The sequence below is a fragment of the Cyprinodon tularosa genome, unplaced genomic scaffold (genome assembly GCF_016077235.1).
Source record: "Cyprinodon tularosa strain WSP-4 unplaced genomic scaffold, ASM1607723v1 ctg374, whole genome shotgun sequence".
Classification (NCBI taxonomy): domain Eukaryota; kingdom Metazoa; phylum Chordata; class Actinopteri; order Cyprinodontiformes; family Cyprinodontidae; genus Cyprinodon; species Cyprinodon tularosa.
In genome coordinates this window covers 716,866-732,397 of record NW_024039090.1, presented here as the reverse complement: position 1 = coordinate 732,397, position 15,532 = coordinate 716,866, and the positions used below count along the sequence as shown (strand labels likewise).

Below are 15,532 nucleotides of genomic sequence, written 5' to 3'. Positions count from 1 at the left end.
GCTTCGGTAAGTAGGTGGCGCCAATGTAGGATTTTTGCTTACTTTTTTTTTTAACCTCTTATTCCTCCTTAACTATGGAGTATTAGGGTCAGGCTAGAGATTTTTTTTCCTTCTATTTCAAGAATAAAGTCGTAACATTATGAGAATAACGTCATAAATTACGAGAATAAAGTTGTAAAATTATGAGAATAAAGTCGTAACATTACAACAATAAAGTCGTAACATTATGAGAATTAAGTCATTAAATTACGAGAATAAAGGCGTAAATTTATCAGAATAAAGTCGTAACATTACAAGAATTAAGTCGTACAATTACGAGAATAAAGCCATAAAATTACGAGAATAAAGTCGTAACATTATGAGAGTAAAGCCTTAACTTTACAAGAATAAAGTTGTAAAATTATGAGAATAAAGTCATAACCAGAGATGGGAAGTAACGAAGTACAAATACTTCGTTACTGTACTCAAGTAGATTTTTCTAATATTTTTACTTTACTACTTTTTTTACTTCTACTTCTTACATTTTTACACAAATATCTGTACTTTCTACTCCTTACATTTAAAAAAATTGGCTCGTTACTTTAGTTTTGAATCATTTGAATGGAGTTACTGTTATTATTTTTCACATCATCAATACCAAATTCAATCTAATTGGATGGGAATCTACGTTGCATTTGACGCACCACTACAAGATGAATCGACAGATTCGGTGGTATTCATTCGCGGCAAATCATTGGTGGCGGTGGCGTTAGCATAGTAGTATGGACGACGAGATGATTGAAAATGAACACAACGGAGATCTAGTCCTATTGGCAGACATCCATTTAAAATGTAGGCAACGGCATGAAAAAAGTGGTTTCTACTTTTACTTTTATACTTTAAGTAAATTTACAAACCTGTACTTTGTTACTTTTACTTGAGTAAAGAAGTTTAATCAGTACTTCCACTTTTACCAGAGTATTTTTTAACACAAGTATCTGTACTTTTACTCAAGTACGGAAAGTGAGTACTTTTGCCATCTCTGGTCATAACTAAATAAATAAAGTCCTACAATTACTAGAATAAAGCTGTAACATTATGAGAATAAAGTCATAAAATTACGAGAATAAAGTCGTAAAATTATCAGAATAACGTCGTAACATTACGAGAAAAAAGTCGTAACATTACGAGAGTAAAGTCATAAAATTAAGGAGAATGAAGTCGTAAAATCATCAGAATAAAGTCGTATCATTATGAGAATAAAGTCGTACATTTACGAGAATAAAGTCATAAAATTACGAGAATAAAGTTATAAAATTAGGAGAATAAAGTCGTAAAATTATCACAATAAAGTCATAACATTATGAGAATAAAGTTGTAAAATTACGTGAATAAACTCGTAACGTTACCAGAATAAAGCCTTAAAGGAATAGTACACCCAAAACATGATTAGCCTTCATTTTCTACTCACCCCCATGCTGAACAACACTCTGGAGTACTTTTTTGATATCTCAAATGCATCTGGAGATCTGGGAGGCTTCTTGCTGTCTGCTGACATTCAAATAATGGAGGTCTATGGCGCCCGAGGCAGAAAGGTCCATAAAAGTCCACAAAAAACGTGTCAATATTCCTCCATACTGCTCGTCCAATGTATTCCAAGTGTCCTGAGTGGGTAGCATCCAGAATTTACTCGAAACGAAGTCATTTAGAATCTTTTTAGAGCGTTTTGGAGGACATAGGGACCCCCATTTCATCATTCTGCTTCATTCTCTCTCTGTTCTCCTATTCTACAGAATCTGTTAGTTCAATCTCTAACCTTCTGCTCTCTCTGCTTTTCCTCAGAGTAGCTTTGCCTCGTCTGTTCCTGTTTGGCTGTGACGTCATCCTGGAAAGAAACATCAGCTGTGCTGCTTCTATCAACACCCTTGTTTATAGATGTTGGAGATCGGCCTGTTTTCCAGTGTGGTCCTGTTTCTCTGACTGTGACTGAGTGGATGTGCTCTCTTCGTCCTCTGGCATGGGAGCTGCCTTGGAGCTCGTCTGCCTGGCTGTGTGTTTCCTGGACGGGGCCGCCTTTTACAGCTGCTTTTTGTATCTCTGCTTCTGTCTCCTTGAACCCCAGTCGGCCTCGGCAGATGGCCGCTCACACTGAGCCTGGTTCTGCTGGAGGTTTCTTCCTGTTAAAAGGGAGTTTTTCCTCTCCACTGTCGCTACAAGCATGCTTAGTGTGGGGGATTGTATTTGAGTCAATGAGTCAATGCAATCAACTGGTTTTCCTTAGATAGAAAACTTTGTATCAATTTGACTGTATGATCTGGTTGAACTGTAAAGTGCCTTGAGATGACATGTGTTGTGAATTTGGCGCTATATAAATAAACTGAATTGAATTGAATTAAACAGTAGTGTATAGGATTTCCTGAAAGCGCGCACCTGCGCGATCACGACGCTACGGAAGCCGGCAGACCAAATCAGATGAAAGTGCGCATTCAGCGTCTGCTCTGCCAATAATGCAAGCATAGAAGAAGAAATGTGCTGTTTACCTGTGCAAAGAAAGAAAAATGTCTGAGGACTTCAGTGTTGAGGAAGAGCATGAGTTCTTTGCTGAGCTGAATGCGCTGGTTTGGTCTGCCGCGGTTTCCGTAGCGACGTGAACGTGCTTTCAGGAAATCCTATACACTACTGTTTATGCTCTAAAAACATTCTAAATGACTTCGTTTCGAGTAAATTCTGGATGCTACCCACTCAGGACACTTGGAATACATTGGACGAGCAGTATGGAGGAATATTGACACGTTTTTTGTGGACTTTTATGGACCTTTCTGTCTCGGGCGCCATAGACCTCCATTATTTGAATGTCAGCAGACAGCAAGAAGCCTCCCAGATCTCCAGATGCATTTGAGATATCAAAAAAGTACTCCAGAGTGTTGTTCAGCATGGGGGTGAGTAGAAAATGAAGGCTAATCATGTTTTGGGTGTACTATTCCTTTAACTTTACAAGAATAAAGATGTAAAAGTATGAGAATAAAGTCGTAACATTACGAAAATAAAGTCCTAAAATTACTAGAACAAAGTCACAACATTACGAGAATAAAGTCGTACAATTACCAGAATAAAGTCATAAAATTAGGAGAATAAAGTCATAAAATTAGGAGAATAAAGTGGTAAACTTATCAGAATTAAGTCGTATCATTATGAGAATAAAGTCGTACAATTACGAGAATAAAATTGTAAAATCATGTGAATAAAGTCTTCACATTACGAGAATAAAGTCGTACAATTACGAGAAAAAAGTCACAAAGAGAATAGTCATAAAATTAAAGGAATAAAGTGGTGATTTTAAGAGTATTAAGTCCAGTTGTACTTTATGACAACTCTTAACAGAAGTAATTTCTTTCCTGAAATGAGGAATGTGGAGCATTATGTCAAGTTATACTTTGGCTCTGGTTTGACAAATAAGGAATTCTTTTAGCAACAGCATCAAACTGGGCAGAAGGTCAAAGTAGACTCAGGTTGCTGATTGGTGGAGCTGGTTGGGGTTGGAAGCTTTCTTTCTGAAATGGGTTGTGTTATGATAAATTCCTTACTACTTTATTCTAAAAACAAAAACAAAAATATCTAACCTGGCCCTAATACTCCATCGCATCATAAAAATCTTGAATAGTATGATATTTTTTACACTCTCAGTTTCCTCCACGTTAATGGCTGCCCAGTTTTCTTTTTGTATTTGTTGTGTTTGTAAATATATTTATAAACATAGATTTAAATAAATAAAATACTAATGCAAAAAAAAAAAAGAAGGAGCCTATAAACTCGCCATCAAAAAAAAAGGTGGTTTTCTAAAATGTAACCTTCCTACATTGTTGTTGCGTTACCTTCTTCGGTCAGTAGGTGGCGCCAATGTATGATTTTTGCCTACTTTTTTTTAACCTCCTGAATAGGACAGCATCTCATGCAAATGAAACGACAGCAAAACTATTTGTATCAATAATTTTTTAATATCCACGAACTTAGATTATAAAGAGCTCTCATATTATACTGAATTAAGTTTATTTAAATAGAATAAATAGAAAATTTAAAGTTTGGGCTACTATGTCATCAGATATATTTTCTTTAAACCAGTAACCAGTAAAGCCTGTAAACTAACTTCCGTAGTAAGTTTCAAAAAGTCAACCTGAAAGCCAACATCTGCTGGAAATGACTGAAAATACAAGTATGGGGTATAACTGTAAATATCAAATAGATGTCTGAATATGTAAATGAAAGTTAAAAACCTTAATAAAAAATTTATTTGAACTCAAATATAAATATCTACAGCTGTAGGAATATGAGTAACAAAATTAAAGCTTAACAATATAGGTACAAATCACAAATTTACCAGTAGGAATTACAAATCTATGAGTACAAATAGCAAATTCCGCACTACAAATAAATAAATAATGACCACAAAAAGATGGATGCAAATTCCAAGATTATTTTATGTAATAATTGTATTATTACAAGGTTGTAACTTTCTAACTTGTATTCTGACAGATGATGTGATGTCACGTGTATTTAAGATTATATTACATTATAAGATTATATTATATTACATATATTACATTACATATTTTTATTGGCAGTTATCTCACTCCATAAATAAGAATTTATTTCCTATAGTGAACAGAAATTCACAGCATTTGACTGAGAGGGAGCCGACCCAGAAAAGGGGACACTACTCCCGATCAGGGCCGCACGGTGGCCTTGCTGCAAGAAGGTTTCGAGTTCGATTCCCGGCCCGGGGTCTTTCTGCATGGAGTTTGCATGTTCTCCCTAAGCATGCGTGGGTTCTCTCTGGGTACTCCGGCTTCCTTCTACAGCCTAAAAACATGACTGTTAGGTTAATTGGCTTCTCTAAATTCTCCTTAGGTGTGAATGGTTGTTTGTCCTGTCTGTCTCTGTGTTGTCCTGCGATGGACTGGAGACCTGTCCAGGGTGGATAAACGTGACGGAAAATGGATGAATGGACAGATGGATAATCCCAATCTACACCTTCAAGCTTGATTGAAATCTGCATCCATCCACAAAAAAAGCTTAATGATCATATGAGAGAACAACTGAGCTAAAAAATCAAAGAATTACACGTTAAGTGAACAAATGAATGCCTTTTAAACATAAGAGCACAGCATCAACTGTCTAGCTTGGAGGTAAAAACATCATACTGCGGGGCGTCCTTGCTGCTAGTAAAGCTGCTGCATTGGACTAAAGAGATGGAGGCCGACCCCAGTCGGCCTCGGCAGATGGCCGCTCACACTGAGCCTGGTTCTGCTGGAGGTTTCTTCCTGTTAAAAGGGAGTTTTTCCTCTCCACTGTCGCTACAAGCATGCTTAGTGTGGGGGATTGTATTTGAGTCAATGAGTCAATGCAATCAACTGGTTTTCCTTAGATAGAAAACTTTGTATTAATTTGACTGTATGATCTGGTTGAACTGTAAAGTGCCTTGAGATGACATGTGTTGTGAATTTGGCGCTATATAAATTAAACTGAATTGAATTGAATTGAATAACGAATGAAGATCAAAGTCTAGTTATAAGTGATTGAACTGATTTTGGAATAGATTGATCTACTGGATGGTTTACCCAAAGCCTCCAATTTGACTGATAAAATGAATTGTCTGTCTAAAGAAGCTGGCTTCATGGGAAGAAACCAACCGACTCAAATGAATAAAGTTTCTAAATATCACCAAACATTTGTTCATGTCTAGAGAACATGTTTGGTTGATGTAAACCTGTTCAGAGACAGCTAGTTAAAAATGTTAGTGAGAATATATAAAGCGGTTCAGTATTGGGCTCTGAAAATGTTTTTGAATCCTGAGAACTCAGATGTTTTCTGTTTTCTATGTGAAATTAAAATGTTTTTTTTATCATCAAATAATTTCAATATAATCTGTTGCAGTTTATCCTTGGGCTGGTGCCTAACTCCAGCTGACATTGGTTATGATGCAGGTTCATGGGCAGGTCTAGACAGGGGCCAACGGGGGCCAGTGCCCCTGTAGATCCTGTCCTGGCCCCTGTTATGGCCCCTGAACTGAAGACATAATCATTCTAATGATGATATGCGCTGGAACAGACATGGTTACTGATAGGTCCTTTGGATCTTTTAAATTTTTTTATTTAAAAGAATTCTATTTTATTAATTATTTTGAAAAAAAAATAAGGTGATAGCTTCAGTGGTATTGAGAGGAGATTCTAGTTTTCATCTGCTAAATAATTTTTTCAAAACAAATAAAAAATACTCTACTTTTTACAGCTGAATTTATCGGTTTTTCTTGAATTCTAATTCTGATTTTATAGGAAACTGTCATTTTAACTTCAATTAAGTTAAAAATATGTAAAATTCCTAAATTATGAATGTATATTGGCCTAGTACTCCAAATAATACATTTATTTTATCTTTTAGATATTTATATAGCTACAATTCTTTGATTTGCTTTTTTGCTATGCTAAGGGGTTTTGATTTTAAGGATAATCCAAATGAACATTTTCAAGCCAAAAATAAATATTTTCATCTAATTGAATGGAAAATTCACTTCATTTAGCTCTTTTAATTTAACTGAATCCCTGCCCCCCCTTTTTTTTTCTCCTTCATGCTTTTCTGTGCCTCCATGAAATACGGAGGCCCTCGGCAACATTTGGTCTAGAACCGCCACTGTGTACGCCAAATAATAGTGTACTTATTAGCGATTGAACGATTTAAAGAGGTGTTTATAAAAATGTACATGTCCCTAATTTAGCATCAGTGTTGTTTCATTTTGTTACTCCTAGCTAGCATCTTTGATAGCTTAATTGTTTTTTATATGCAAAACATGATGCTGGTAAAATATATCAAAACAGTATTTTAGGAGAACACAGTTTTAAGAAGAAATGCTGTATTTTATTTCCCATATAAAATACAGCATTATGTGGATACTGTAGCAATCCACAGCCTGACTTTACTCATTCAGGTAACTACCTACAGTATGTACAGCTGTTATGGAGTGCGTTTTATTCCCTTATTGTTGCAAGCAAATTACGTGTATTGTAGTTTTGAACAGTTTGTCAATTTGGAAAAAAAAAAAAAGAAAAGAAAAAAAAAGGAATCCAGAAAGGAAATTTTGAAAAATGTTCTTACGAATCAAGGTCTTAATAGTGACCTTGCTGTTTTCTTTTCATTTTTAATGTTTCCAGATAATTTATTTATAATTTATTTTTATCTTTGTTTTATTTCTCTTTTTCAGGTTGAGCTTTAGGAATTTCATTCTTTTCTAATAGTTTTTAAATAGATAACATTCTCCTCACTTCTGGGGTCTGAATTTCCTCTGGAGTGAGGAATGAAGACACATTTCTATTGGTGATCCTGGACGCTAGCTACAACATGCTCATTGTTCAAGAATTAGTGTCTGTATTTGGCTTTAAGTGAAGAGAAACTGATCTCTAAAAGGCTATTTTAAATGAACATAATTTCTTAAAATGATATGAAAACCTATAACAATTGTTAAAAGAATTTTGAATAGTTTAAAGAAAAAAATATGATAAAAAGAAAACATAATTTGGCATAAATAAAATCTGAGTAAAACGGTTAGGGGAAATGTTTTGATTTTCAAGTTCCATTTGTAGATTGTATTTGTTTTTTGCTTTTCAAATGTCCATGACCAAAGCATGTTTTGTTTTTTTATGCAACAATAATGGCACAAACTTCAATCCATACTGCTCGTATAGAAAAGACTATGAGACGTGTTAACAATAGTTCTTTTATTTAAATTTAGTTTCACAGTTACAAAAAAAACAACTCTAAATAAAAAGATTCATTAATCCAAAGTTAAACAGATCCAAACTGTTCAAATGCAGAAATTAACACACAGTTTATATTATTGCACACCACCCAGTTAAGGCTCCGGTTACAGTTCAAGGATTTTGTAAACCGTTTGGTTCCATTAATCTTAACAAGATCAGTGATTTTATTTAAAAATAGATTCCTTTGTCCCAGAAATACTCCTGATGCTCCTGCTGATCAGTAGTATTGATGGTATGGGGGGTAGGATCCCCTGAGGTGAGAGGTGACAGCGGGCAGCATGACCCCCGGCAGGCTGCCGTACTGGTAGAAGGAGTCCAGGGGTAGAGCGGAGGTGCTGGTCAGAGGAGAGCTGTACTGAAGGCTGTGAGGATGAACGTAGGAAGCGGCAGTCGTTGCCTCTGGCGCTGCTGCGTGGTACCTGGGGTACGGCCCGGGCCTGTAGGCCTGCAGCTCAGGATAATGCATGAAGCGAGAGGCAACATTAGCCTGGCAGGCATGAGCCAAGGCGTCCTGTACCGTCCTCTTCAGCTTCATCCGCCTGTTCTGGAACCAGTTTCTGATCTGTGAGAAATATCAGGGAAAGCATGTTAGACTGGAGCAACAGTCATAAATAACAAGCAATAATAAAAATAGAAAAATGCTCTTTCACATTGATACTGAAAGTAACCGCTGGAACATCACAGGTAAGTTAAAGAAAGCTCCCTGAACCCAAATTAAACTGGATGGTTGGAAAAGCATCCAGAGATTTTCAACAAACAATCCTCAGCTGCCAGAAAGTAAACTTTAAAGTTGCCAATAAACACTGGAATCTAACCGACAGCCATCAGAAAATAACCCTATAAGATCACTGAAGTACGGCTTATATTTTCTAGTAGTATTTGAGTTTTGGAACGTAAACTCTGTCAAACTCTTTAGCAAAATGAAATCTAGAGAGCAAAATTTAAATCCTGGTAAATAATTTTTCAGTTTGGGAAGGTTTAGGAAGAAAAATTAAATTTTCAGAAAATTCTTAGAAAGTGGTTGAAGTATCAGTTAAGCTCTGAGAAGTAATTTGCTATGATTGTATGGAATAAATTTTGTCCCATTATTGTTACAAGTACAGAACAAGTTTTTGTTAGCAGAAATTTATAAAAGAAATAAAGTAATATACCTTTGACAAACTTCTAAATAATCTTTTCTTAGATTTGTTTATACCAAAAAATTCTTTCATGTTCTGTTTTTTTTTTCATTCAAAATTTTCTTGTATTTTATTTTTGCAAATTTTCTTTAGATATTTTTTTTTTACAGATTTCTTATGTATTTTTCCCAAAAAAATTTTCCATAAAATCTTTCTTTGATATTTTATTTTTGCAATTTGTATTGTTTTAATCAAGTTTACACATTTATTTAATGTGTATACATTTTTTATATTTAGTTCTGTGTGTAACAGATATTATTTGTTAAAATTTATTTTTAAAATTTCTCATTTTCAGGATGAGTTTTTCTAATTCAATTCATTTAAAACTTTTTGTAAAATTTTTATTTCTGAATCGCATCCATTTAAAAAAAAAATTTACAAACCGTTTTTTTTTTTTACTTGCAACAATAACGAAACAAAATTCACTCCATATATTGATAAACTGAACTATGAATACCTTTAAAAAAGTTTTTTAATTGATATTTCTTGATAAATATTAGAAAACGGAAAAGTGTTTATCAAATTACAAACAAATGTAAATGATCACAGAAACATACTTTTTAAGAGTTAATAACCTGTAATTATTGTGTAACTTTATAAGTAGCTGTTCATGATCAGATAAACTGATCAGGCAGACATGGTGATGGAAGGGCAGCTGTTACCTGTTTGTCAGAGAGGTTGAGCTTCTTGCAAAGCTCTGCCTTGTCTTGTGTTCCCAGGTAAGCGTTTCTCTTGAACGCCCTCTCCAAGCTGCTGATCTGCTCTGCAGTGAAGGCTGTGCGGGGCCTCCTGCCCACGGGGGGCGACGGGGGAGTCGTGGAGGAGGCGCTGTCAGGGGGGGAGGTGGGGGAATGACAATGACCTCCTTCGCTCTCGTACCCAGAGGTCTCCTCCTCGGTGCAGCTGCTGAAACCAGCCTCACTGACTGGAAAGAGGAAGAAAAATCATAAATAAATAAATCTACCATTAAAGGTAAAAATAAATAAATCATTCTGTGCAAATACTTATAATAATAATGTTAAACAACTTCTTTTACTTCTAATTTCTAATATTAGTATCTTTAAACTTCTTTAGAGTGCAAAACATAACATAAAAAAAGTTAAAACCACACAAATGCATTCATTTATCATTTAGAAAACAGATGGTTTATCAGAGGTGGATAGTAACTAGTTACATTTACTCAGTTACTCTTACTTTAGTGACTTTCTGAGTAGTTTTTTACAGCACCAAACTTTTTCTTGAGTAATCTCTTAATAAAATGTTGCTTCTTTTGCCTGATTTAAATGTTTCTTTACTCCATCCATGGTGAGAAACGTCCCCGAATAAACAATGAACTGTACACAAGCTTCCTTAAACCTGCTGTAAGATTAAGATTAACGAGTAAATATAATCTACAAAGTGTTTACTCTGCCTTGAATTGTTCTTTTTCAATTAAATTATTTGTTTTAATTATGATATATTATATAAAACCTGAATTTGCTCATAACTTTGCTCTCTTTTTATTACATAATTTTAAACATGAAATGTTACGAGGAGTTAATTAATACTTAATGATCATTTTTTAGATTACTTTTTAATGATGAAGCGTTAATCTTACTTGATTACAATTTGGGGGTAAATATATGTGCTTTAGTTTCATTTAAGGATGTTTTACAAAATTAAAAAACAAAAATATTGTCACTATGTCAATATTATTGGCCTATTTATTTATTGTAAATTCTCAGATACATTTCAAAATCGGAATATCATATAAAATAAATAAAGTAAAAGCAAACACATTTTTTCACATGAATTGCAATCTTAACAGATGAAATGAATACATTTTTTAAATATCAAATGTTTGTTTGTAAATTTAGGAGGTGATGATGAAATATTTACGTATAAAAAAAAAACCTCCATAGAGGGTTAAACTCTTACCTTGGTTCCTGGGTGACGTCTGCAGCTGAGGGGCCTCCTGGCTGAATGGGTTCACCAGCTGCTCTGCTTCCAGAAGCTCCTCAGGTTTGGGTTTGTAGTAAAAACCCGGCAGGCTCTCTGAATTGGTCCCCCAGGCCGCCGGCCCGGATGCTGGAGCAGGTAAAGTCTGCGGGTCTGCAGGCTTACTGCTCTGGGCCATCCACTCGATGGAGAAATAACCCTTCATGCTCACAGGATGAAGAAAGAGAATAAAAAAAGTCCAGGTCAGAGGAGAGGATCTCAGGATGGTCACTTGTAGAAGTTATGATTGAGTTTCCAAGCAGCCCTATTTATAGTAGATGCCCCAACCTGAAGATCAAAGCCTGCTGCATCCCCTCCTTCAAGTTTTCACAACTGGAGTAATTAAGACGTCCCATTCAGTCTCAATGAGGCTGTTACAACAAGGCTCCAGTGAGTCTGGGAGGGACCCCCACCTCCCCTCCAGCACCCTCCTCCTTCCTGCCTCTGCAACAGATAATAGACTCACCTCACCCCAGACCGTCTGCATGTCCTCCACGGCCGCAGCCGTGCCGTAAAAAACATGCATAGTGAAGACTGTCCTTCCACTCAGGACGGGTGAGAAAAATCTCAATAGTAGCTGCAGGGTGGAAGTGAGAGAGAAGGGAAAGTTTCATCACTGTTTTAATACCTGAAATAAAATAAAATCTGTTATATAATATACATATATCTGATAATTTGGCCCTTGTCATGAGAAAATATAGAAATGAGAAAGAAAAGCTGTTTAGATAAATGAAGAGTTGTGGAAATAATCAACAAATTAAAATAAAACTAATCTGAAAGAGATTAAACAGCTGATAAATTACCCTTTCTTTGTTTTCTAAAATAGCTGCATGTGTTTATCATTCATTCTAACACCCAAAACCTGTTGATCAGTTTAAAAGATGAAGCAATTCGATTTTAACGGGCAGAGATTCCACTTGATTAATCCGAGGGGGGAAAATAATCCCTGTTTACAGCCTTCAAATGTTCCCCAGCTGTTAAGCTTCTCATCAGGGCAAGTAAATCAGGATCAACTACTTAAAAAAATGATGTTTCCTGCATCTCCAAGTGAGAAGGAGACATCAGGTTAATAAGCAACATAATGAGCGTTGAGTGGTTTAACATACAGACAACAGTTAATCCGGAGATCATCCTGAGATTAAAGGCAGACTTTGTAAAGGCTGGGATTACTCATGCATGAACACACACACCTCCTGTTTGTGTGTTTAGGATTCAGCTCCTTCATATCTACGCTTTTTTCTTCCTTTTCTACTTCTTTTTAGTCCCAACACTTAAACTATTAGTCACATTTTAAAAAAACAGTTATTATCATCAGTATTGGTTCCTTTATCTGCAGTAGAAACATCTGACATCACAGTGAGCTGCAAGGAAATAATCACATAAAACTATTCAGACATACGACAAGTCAGCAGGTGTCATTGTGGTGTCATTTTATTCAACTAAATAGGGGGAGTGTTGGCCCAGTGATTAGAGCAGTGCGCTTGTGCTCTGAGAAGGTTGCAAGTACCTGGTTTGATCCCCACAGCCTGCACTCTGGGTCCCTGAGCAAGACCCTTAACCCCACACTGCTCCCCGGGCGCCGCAGAGTGGCAGCCCACTGCTCCCCAAGGGAAGGGTTAAATGCAGAGAGAAATTTCTCCAATGTGAGATTAATAAAGTCCAATTATATGTTTATTCTTTGATTCTGTTTGGATTGAGGCTCCCTTGGAGGAAACCCTTTCCTCCATGTTTCATTTGTCATTCCTACTTGTAAATTTGTCATTTTTAGTCATAAATTTGTAATTTTCAATAGTAAATTTGTGATATCCACCAGTACATTGGTGATATGTAGGTACAAGTTTGTGATTCTTACTAGCAAATTTGTGAGTCCAACAATTAAAATAAAAATTTTATGTGTAAATTTTTGATTCCCTAAAGTAGATTTGTGAAATTCCGCAAATTTGTCTGCCTGGCTGTGTATTTCCTGGACGAGGCCGCCTGTGGAGCTGATGTAAGGCCCGGTTATCCTCCCACAGCAGTGTGTCGCAGGCCGTTTCTCAATTCACGAGAACGCGAGTACATACTCGCGTTCTCGTGAATTGAAAAACGGCCTTCTCGTCAAGTCCGTTCTTGGCGAGAACACAGGAAGATCGGACTTGACAAGAACGCGAGCACGCGAGCACGCGAGCACGTATGTGTATTGGAGCAGAAGCGTACTCGTGTCGTCATCACATGCAACGTCCCTCGGAGGTCTGCTGGTCACTCTGGTCCGCTCAACGTCGGACTTTTTTTTAAAATTTCGCACTAACTCTGTAAACAGGCCACACAGGGAGGCTTAAATCTATAATGTTATCGCCTCAAACGATTTCAAAACGTACTTTTGAAGAACAACAGCAGCAGAAAAGGGAATGTTTAACTTAACACTGTGAGCGCTGTCTGGAATCAAGCTGCGGCCGCGGGGCATTCTGGGGAAGAACTCAGTCTGAAGAACGCACAAGTCTGCTCTGATGCATGCTCGATAAAGAGGGCGGGGTGAGAACAACATCCGGGAATTTGGTGCGTTCTCGATCTGACCTTCTCGAGAATTGGAACGGTACTCGGGCTGAGGCTGATGACGTGTCACGAGTACACGAGCACACAAGAACGCTCAAGAACGCATATTGAGAAACGGCCGCAGTGAGCTTATCGTAGATATTTTTAATTTATGCCCAATATTGAAGCGTGGTCTGCGCTATGTTATTCCACGCCGTGACGCAAGAGGGACAATCAGGAAGTAGCTGCGGGTCTATAACGAGGCGGTGAGGAAGTGGGAGCAAGTTTGAGCAACAACGGAGGGACATAAGGCATAAAGAGCGGAGATCCAGGTGGGAAAAGGGTCCCAGCGTTCTGGCACACGTCGCTATTCTAGCTGGTTCATCTTCATGAGTCGTTTTCCACAAACACGAAACACGCATAGTGGGGAACGGATGTAGATTTGACCAATCAGAGGCCTCGTGTCTGCAGCACTGTCTGGGGTCACCTACAATTTTGGAGAGGTGCAGCAGACGACCTGGTTTCTGAGCATAAACCACCTCACACTGAGCCTGGTTCTGCTGGAGGTTTCTTCCTGTTAAAAGGGAGTTTTTCCTCTCCACTGTCGCTACAAGCATGCTTAGTGTGAGGGATTGTATTTGAGTCAATGAGTCGATGCAATCAACTGGTTTTTCTTAGATAGAAAACTTTGAATCAATCTGACTGGATGATCTGGTTGAACTGTAAAGTGCCTTGAGATGACATGTTGTGAATTGGAGCTATAGAAATAAACTGAAATGAATTTAATTGAATCCCAGTTATAAATTTGTGTTTTATGCATATAAATTTGTAATTAGTACTCATAAATATGTGATTCCTCAAATCAGACTGGTGAATTGTACTAGTAAATGTATATTTCCTGCTAGAAAATCGTTGTAAATCACATGTATTAATGAGATGATAAAAAAGAACAACTACGTTTTTTTACTTTATGTACAGATTCCTGAAAGTTATCTTACCCCATAAAGTGGACTCGTTTTCATCTGATCTGCTGAATCAACTCTGACTAGATTTTACCTTTCCATCCCTCCATGATGGCATGATGACATTTTGCTCCTACAGGTGGGCAAGTTTCACTTCAAAAAGATTGAACTCATTCTTTAAATCAGGACTTTCCAAACTTTTTAACCCGTGACTCCCAAAAATATTTCAACAAACCACATATATTTATTTCACTCGATATTTTTGTAATATAAGGTTCAGTGTTGGATTAAAAACATCTTTTAAATAAGTGTTTAAGTCGTGATTTTGAATAAATTTTTACTTTTATTGGGACATTTATTCAAAAATATACTTTATAACTTAACTGTAGATTTGATGTTTGGATCATATATTAAAATAAATAAATATTTCTTCTACTCATTTTACTGAACATCCATGTTTATTTCATTTCAATGCATTTTGGAATGAAATGAGTGAAACTGCAGAGGAAACGATCAGCTCTGTGTGACATCAGGACGATATGTTTCAGACCAATCAGATGAAGAAATAAACTTTTTTTTTGATCACTTGAAAGCTTAATTTAAAAAAGAAAATTAGGAGGACTTGATGCATTCAAGAAAGAAAATAACCTTTATAATATAAACCAATAAACTGTTATTTTCTAAATCAAACCACAACGTAGTTTGTAAATTCAAGCTGTAGCAATAACACCAAAAAAATATGCTTCAGGTAAATGTATATTGATTTTAAAAATGAGAATTCTTATGCAAATTCAAACTGAGAGAGTTGAGAATTCAGCTGCTCCATATGGAAGCCAGTTTTTAAAAAGGAGCAGAAAAAAAAACAAAAAATCAACCCCAAAAACACACTAAAAAATTCTTAAATTAAGTATATTTAGCCTTAATTCGTGTAGATTAATAAGATGATTTGCCAATGGAATGGGTAGGTTTACTCTTAAAATAAAATAATTAGATAATAAGGACTTGTAATAAGACAAAGCAATAGTTTTTTCTTATTTTAAATGTAAATCATCATGTTCCATTGGCAAAGTGTCTCACTTACCTCCTCAATTTAAGAAAAAAGGCACTTATTTTAAGA

General features: G+C 36.2%; 1 protein-coding gene across 1 annotated transcript; it reads right to left on the bottom strand.

The window, feature by feature from the left end:
* Positions 1 to 7,730: 7,730 nt before the first annotated feature.
* ved (ventrally expressed dharma/bozozok antagonist) lies at positions 7,731 to 11,306 on the bottom strand. The gene is made up of 3 exons (XM_038296675.1): positions 10,883 to 11,306; positions 9,628 to 9,890; positions 7,731 to 8,349 (listed from the first exon to the last, which is right to left on the bottom strand). The coding sequence occupies exons 1-3, from the start codon at positions 11,106 to 11,108 to the stop codon at positions 8,005 to 8,007; spliced, it is 834 nt and encodes a 277-aa protein (XP_038152603.1). The 5' UTR covers positions 11,109 to 11,306; the 3' UTR covers positions 7,731 to 8,004.
* Between the last annotated feature and the right edge of the window lie 4,226 nt (positions 11,307 to 15,532).